This window comes from Penaeus japonicus, unplaced genomic scaffold (genome assembly GCF_977035675.1).
Source record: "Penaeus japonicus unplaced genomic scaffold, GWHDUDI00000001_assembly GWHDUDI00000031, whole genome shotgun sequence".
Taxonomy (NCBI): domain Eukaryota; kingdom Metazoa; phylum Arthropoda; class Malacostraca; order Decapoda; family Penaeidae; genus Penaeus; species Penaeus japonicus.
The window spans coordinates 24224390-24231889 of record NW_028234433.1 but is presented as its reverse complement, the minus strand read 5'-3'; the positions used below and the strand labels follow the sequence as shown (position 1 = coordinate 24231889).

At 32.4% G+C, this 7500-nt stretch overlaps 1 protein-coding gene across 1 annotated transcript in view; it reads left to right on the top strand.

The window, feature by feature from the left end:
* Mpi (mannose phosphate isomerase) overlaps positions 1-4774 on the top strand; it is a 5518-nt gene extending 744 nt beyond the window's left edge. The window contains 9 exon segments of the mRNA XM_086555453.1: positions 515-692; positions 1043-1191; positions 1538-1679; positions 1851-2015; positions 2677-2844; positions 3050-3252; positions 3550-3570; positions 3573-3659; positions 4591-4774. Coding sequence (XP_086411579.1) covers positions 524-692; positions 1043-1191; positions 1538-1679; positions 1851-2015; positions 2677-2844; positions 3050-3252; positions 3550-3570; positions 3573-3659; positions 4591-4716 — 1230 coding nt within the window. The 5' untranslated portion in view covers positions 515-523 and the 3' untranslated portion in view covers positions 4717-4774.
* Positions 4775-7500: the final 2726 nt, after the last annotated feature.

Genomic DNA, 7500 nt, shown 5'->3' with positions numbered 1-7500 from the left:
AGAAAGAAAATAATTTGCAAAAAGCAAAAGTAAGGCCACAATCAATTATCAAATTAGGGAATGTATTTCTCATGTGGCTAAGTCCAGTGATGCTTACCCTTTGCACTTCAGCAAGCTCTAGAAAAGGCAAACAATCTCCATTTTTTATATTCTGGCAGGATAGAGTTTTATTGACCTTGCTGGCAATTTATCGTCACAAGGAACCATTAATAATTTGTATCTTGGCAAATGTACATAATGTGTTGCTTCATGTGGTCCTATTCTTGAAGTTTAACAATATTTTTTTTTTTTATCTTGCAGATATTATTATGTGTTAAAGATTTATAAATTTACCAATTGCACTGATGTTAACAGTAGATAGATATCAATTTATGTTCATTTATCAGAGATATAAACAAAATGAAAGAAAGAAAGATTGAAAATCATAGGGAGTCTAATAGCTCTATCATACCATTGCAGATACATATACTCAATTATTTTCAATAATGGAGATCTATTTTTTCTTCCCTCACAGACAAGAAACATGGAGCTCCAGTGTGCAGTGCAGAAATACGCATGGGGTGTGAGAGGGATGGAGAGTAGCGTAGCACAGCTTGCCAAGGCGGCCAATCCCGAGCTGGAAGTAGCTGAAGATCAGCCGTTTGCGGAGCTATGGATGGGAACACACCCTAGTGGTCCAACTGTTGTAAAAGGTGAGCAGGCTTTGATCTTGTGAAAGGCTTTAAGATTTGTTGTTTCTTTCGATTTTGTAATAGTTTGTCAAGTAATAGGTTTTATTGAGTATTTTGTATATGTAGCTAGAATCAAAATATGATTATCTTTCCTTTTTAACAGAAGTCAATTATTTGTGCATGTATGTGTGTATGCATACAAGCATAATAGTGTATATATATATGCGCTTGTTATTTGCATACATTTATCTTATGTAAAGTAACATATGTTAGAGTAAAGGAAAAAGATCACTATTGCATATCCCTTGATATTATGACTGGAACAAGAATACCATATTCATAATCAACATCTCAGACTATTTTTAACTCAGGTACTGGGGGAACTTTGGGAGACTACATAAGTAAGCACCCGGATGTGCTAGGATCACCTGTCATCCAGAAGTTTGGCAAATCCCTTCCTTATCTGTTCAAGGTGCTAAGTGTGAACCAAGCTCTCTCTATCCAAGCTCACCCTAATAAGGTAATTTTTACATGTTGAAGTTAAGGGTGTTGAGTTATATTTTTAGTTATGATATCTACTACAAAACAGTTTAAATGCATTGACTGTCACTCTGCAAGTTGTCGCTGGGAGAACAGATAATTAGGATTTTAAGAAATATGAATGAACTAAGAAATAGTCCTAAAACCTTTTATATATGACACTAATCCAGTCAGTTTGGAATTATTCCCATTACATTATGGCCAAAGAGAAATGGGATGAAATACCAGTATCCTGAATTTATTAAGGACACATTTTTAGTCATTCATAAATTATCCCACTCTGTTTCTTCATCTTATGTATACTTAAAAGTTATCTTATCTTGCAGATTCACGCAGAGCAACTGCACAAGGACCGCCCAGATGTTTACAAGGATCCAAACCATAAACCAGAAATGACCATTGCGCTGACACCATTCCAAGCCATGTGTGGCTTTAGGCCTGCTGAACAGATTGTAAAGCATTTAAATGGTGAGTCTTCAGATGCAATAACCAAGAACCAATGAAAGATAAATTTAAAGTTTGTTGTACAGGTTGGACTGTTACAGTTGAGTTTGCAATAAAAATTGCATATTTGTATAGTCTTTGAATGTACACTCTTTCATGTCTAATACCTTTGTGGGTTTTTTTTTATTACAACAGAGATTCATGAGCTCAAGAAAGTTATTGGAGATGCTGCAGCTGATGCTTTTATTGAAAACCCAACAGAGGAAAATTTAAAAGCTTGCTTCTCAGCAATGATGAATGCATCTAAGGATACCATTGCTTCTGCTCTTAGTGAATTACTTCAGAGATTCCCAGGAATGGGTAAGTACCTTAAGTTATTTTAGTGTATGGTCAGATGTATGGTGTTTTTTTTAGAAGTAAAGATTATAGGTTATTGTTTGGTAAACGTGCATTATAATGCTCCTATACTGCATATAAATAATTTTAAGTGGATTTGAAACTGTATGCTTTCAAAATTGCATTATTATAAATTTTATGAAAAGTGAGGCAAAGCAAGGAATTATTTTCAGTAAGGACTGTAAATGTTTAAGTTTTCATTGTAACTTGAAAATACACAAAATAAACCAAGAGGAATTATTCAGTTAAAAGATTGATATTTCAATACAATATTATTATTATCTTCAAATGCTTAAATTTATGACCTCTACCATCAGTATCATCATAATATATATGATCATATATAAACTTTTTTTTTCATCACTTTAGAGGCATAGCCTGAGGGCGATGGGGTCATCGAACAGAATCTATCTGAATGAACTGTTAACATGAACTGTTACCATCCGAAGGGGATTTCTATTGCCTTGCCGGGGCGTGCGGGCGTATTAATTAATTATCAATTATCAATTGAATGGCCGGCACAATACTGTGCCGCCCGGCAACTGGGCTTTTGAATGCGCGGTACACATGCTGTACCACCCGTCCTGTGTGGGTTAATAATATCTTCCCCTTTAATTTCAAACAGACTCAGGAAAAGGCGAAGAACTTCTCAGAGAATTGTTCCTCAGACTTCACGAAAAATATCCTGGGGACGTTGGCTGTTTCTCCATTTACTTGCTGAATTACCTGACTCTACAGCCTGGAGAGTCGATGTTCCTCGGACCTAACATTATTCATGCTTACTTGCTGGGAGGTGAGGCTTTCCTTCTGAAATTCCTTTAGGGGTCTGATTTTAGAATTGTAATAGAAAAATGAATCTTGAGTGTTTCTTATGATGATTTTGTGTATTTATTATGTATGTAGATAGGAGATTAAAAAGAGATATTAATTATATTTGAAGCATAATTCCTAGCTTTGTTGTATCATTAGGTTTGATAATGTTCCTTGTCTGACCTAAGATTGCATTGAGTGTATGGCGTGTTCGGACAATGTCGTTCGAGCTGGACTGACCCCCAAATACCAAGATGTAGAGACGTTAGTGTCCATGCTGGAATATGGAATGGTTCCCGCCGAGTCCAGGAAATTCCAAGGGTCCAAGGTCGACCAATTCACAACTTTCTACAATCCGCCAGTGCCAGATTTTGCAGTTGACATGATCGAGGTATAGTTCGCTTTTTCTTTCATTGCTTTTTATTATCTTGTCCTCTTTTTTTGCTTTGTAAGTTTTATTCTTGTGTATTATGTTTTTATTTAATTTTCCAGATACTTTTTTTATTTTTTATTGTTTCATGTTTTTTGAATTGTGATTTTCATGATCAACATTGTTCCAATGTATTTGAGCTTTTTTCAGATAAAAGTCTTTTATTTCCATCCATGTGTCATTCCCTGTACAAATAAACAACCAGGCAAAGTCAAGTCATTTTTTTGAACCCATTCCTATATCACAATTCACATTGAGGTTCCTTCATGGTCCACTAATAATGCACCCTGAGGCAAGTGGACAGCGCAAGCATTCTTTTAGTGGTCGAAGGGGAAGGCAGGCAGATGTTCAGGTGTCCGTGGTCGAAGGTAGGAGATGTAGCTGTGCAACATCCTCCCCTTGCAGGGGAGCTGTCCTCCTAGCTTGCGCCCCCTGGACATGTCCGTTAACGTTTGCAATTCAAAGTCGCTGGACTTGGCCTTGCGTTGCAATTGCTGTCTGCGTCTTGCTTCTTGGCCTTGTAGTAATATCTTCTGCTTTAACAGATATGTAATGTTATTCAAAGCCTTTGGTATGTGATTAGTGTGATGATGTTATGTAATTAGTGTTTATGTGTTGGTCTGTTCTTAGGTTTATTCTTTTCTAATGGTTCTAATTTCTTAAATTTTTTTTGTGATTTTTAATATTGTTATTTTCTGGGCATTGCGGGATGTAAGAATAATAACAACAGGAACAAAAAAATAAAAAAGAAAAAAAAACGAAAATGTTAGGGGGGGGGGATTGAACAGATAATACAAAATTATTGTCCATAAAAATAGTAAAATGTGATTAAATACACTTCAGTTCCTTCACCTGATATGACCATAATAGATGAAAATGGAGACTAAGTGAAAGTCAGCTAACACACACAAGCTAAAAGAATTTTTTTATATTTTTGACCTTATTTTTATGTTATTTTATTACAACTTAATTATTTATTACTTTTATTAAGCATTAGATATTAAACAAAGATTATTATTTTCAAGTGTTTGGAATTGTGATTGAGATTTCAACATGGTTTGTTTGATGTGTGTTTTCTAGATCAAAAGTCTTATATCCAAGTCCATTTGAAGAACCCATGTACTATAAACAACCAGGCATGAAACTCCATTTCGTCATTCCTAATATTAATTCCACTCACAGGTTCCATTTCGTCATTCCTAATATTAATTCCACTCACTGTTACATCTGACAGTGCAAAGCATTCTCTAGTGGTCGGTGGGGAGCAGAACATTCTCTTAGTGTCTCGAGGGGAGGTAGATGGATGTACCTGTAGCAACATCGGTGCTGCGAGGATCTGTCCTATTCTTGGCAGCTGGACAGTCGTTAACGTTGCAATTCAAAGCCGGATCTCGCTTCTTGGCCTTCCGCGCTATTTGCGTCTGATAGGGGTGCTTGTAGTCTTATTCAAAGCCGGTTTGATATTAACACAGGTGTGTGAATGTGAAGTGTGATGTGTGTGTGAGAGACACAGCTGTTTAGGTGAGGTTCTGCCTTGTAAATTGTTCTCTTCTAATGGTGAATGTTCTTATGCATGGTTTTGGATTTTTACATTGACATATTTCTGTGCACAGGGGATGAATGAATTAGTAAAATAATAACAACATAACAAATACACGAAAAAAAAAAAAAAAAATAGGGGGGGGGGGATTTGTAGAAAAGATTTGTAATAAAAATAGTAAAATGTGATTAAATCCATTACACTTTCCGTCACCTCCTATAGCTGGGATTAGATGAAAATAAAAAAATTTTGGGTGGAGACAAAAGCTACAGATTAAGCAATAAAGTATTTTTTGGTATGACCTTTATTTTATATTGTTATTTACATACTTAATTATTTATTACTTTTATTAAGCATTAGATATTATATATAGATATTATATTTAGTTTTCCATTTGTCATCCAGACTGTTGTATAATGCATTAAAATAAAATGCATGAGATCATAAAAACAAGACTTGATTTAATCCACTCAATATTACTACATACTGGGTAGGTAAAACAAAGAAACAAGGAAACATGGTATGACTAGATTTATTTAACAACATGGATGTAAAAACAAATGCAGTCAGCATCTCTTGGAAGCATATGACAAAAACATTAAAAAAACAACAACAAATAAAACACATTACTGTAAATAGCAAAATAAATCAAAAAATATTTTGCAAAGCCATTTTGACACATACAAACCTGTATTTGAACTTTCTCAAGTTGAAACATTTAATATATAGAGATTTTTACATGGGTTTTGTTATTAATGTTATGCATATATTCATTCTTTGGTTTACACAATACTGATAAGGTCTTCATTGTAACTCAGTTCTGACAGCAAACTTAAATAATAGCAGGGGAGATAATTTAATGATATATGGGTTATCTTTCTCATATTAAACCATGTATCTGATAGCTTTTATAAAGAAGAAGAAAAAAAAAATAAAAAGCAAGATATCAAAATAAGCTGCCTTTATGTAGAAATATTTTTATCTTATTTTATAATGACAAATGAGAGACATCTGTATTTTGATTTTATAAATGACTGAAAATGATGTTCTGGTAAATGGAAAGACATACAGGATAAGCAAGTAAAGCAGCACCAAGATTTGAATAAATTCAGAATTCTAAAAAAAAAAAAAAAAATGCTATACATAAATTATCTATAAACTAACCAAGAAGCCAGCTTGGGCAAAAAGATTCTGTGTGTATATATGTATGTATGTATGTATGTATATATATATATATTTTATATATATATATATTTCATATACATATACATATAATTATATATATATATATATTATATATATATATATATAATATATATATATAATATATATAATATATAAATATAATTTTATATTATATATATATATATAGTTATATATATATGTGTATTATTATATATATATATATAATATATATATATATATATATATATATATATATATATATATTTTATATATATATATATATATATATATATATATATATATATATATATATATATATATACAGTCTTAAACAGGGTTATAGCCAGGATTTTAGGTAGTGGAGGGCTGGGCACCTGTGGTCAAACATGGATCATCAGGTTCTCAGAACTTCAAGAGATTCAGTGACATTGCTCACTTATCCTTCATGACTAAATCATTTAAATTTGTATTTTACCAATACGTTATAAAAGTTATTGGTGAAATACTCAATTCTGAATACACCCTCTATGCCCCTCTCACCCATCTCAGGCTATGCCACTGATGTGAACAGTAATCTATGTACATGATAATTACTTTCTTTGTCCATCAGTTTTGATGATAACAGAAGAGATTCATGATTCATCTTAACTCTAAAAAAAAAGAGATTGTAAAGTTTTACAAACAGGCACAATCACGCAATCAGGGCTATCAAATGATGTGTCCAACAATCAATCCACTTTGTATATATATCATTCTATATATCATATCACAAATGATTATTCATTCTAACATCAAAGCGCTTGGATGTAGTCAAACGTGTGTCTCAAATGGAAATATCTATGTAGATACTAAAACTAGAACCAATATGGTTTTTATTTTGGGATATCCGTCTTCTCTAACCCATACCTATATTATGCAACCATGCATTTGGCAGTCCTGATTTGGCATATCAAGTAAGCTATCTGTATCACTAAAAGAAAAACATAGTGTATGACTAGATTAGCATGATATGACTAGTAGAAAAAAAAATTATATTCATCATATAAATGTACAATAAATATTAACTTATCTAACCCTGATAAATTAGTTTTGTGCACTTCGTAGTTGCTTTCTATTATATCAAAATTAATAATTACAATAAATAAAATGATATGTTACATATTCAATAAAAATTTGTTTGCTTTTTGCAACATGGATATATAAAGTACATGTATAAAACTAAATCTACAACACAACATATCTTTTTAAATCATCACTTTTTTTCTGCTTATACCTAGCTTTTTAGGGACAAGAAGAGTACAGTTTCATATTTCATTTTGCATGATTGGAATCCATCTCACTGATTTTATGCTAACGAAAGATGACCAACATTTGCCTATACGTAACAATTTTAAGAGTTTGATTTGATATGGTACCTAAGCCCAGCTACCAGGATATGTATATGTATATTTATATATATATATGTATATATATATATATATATA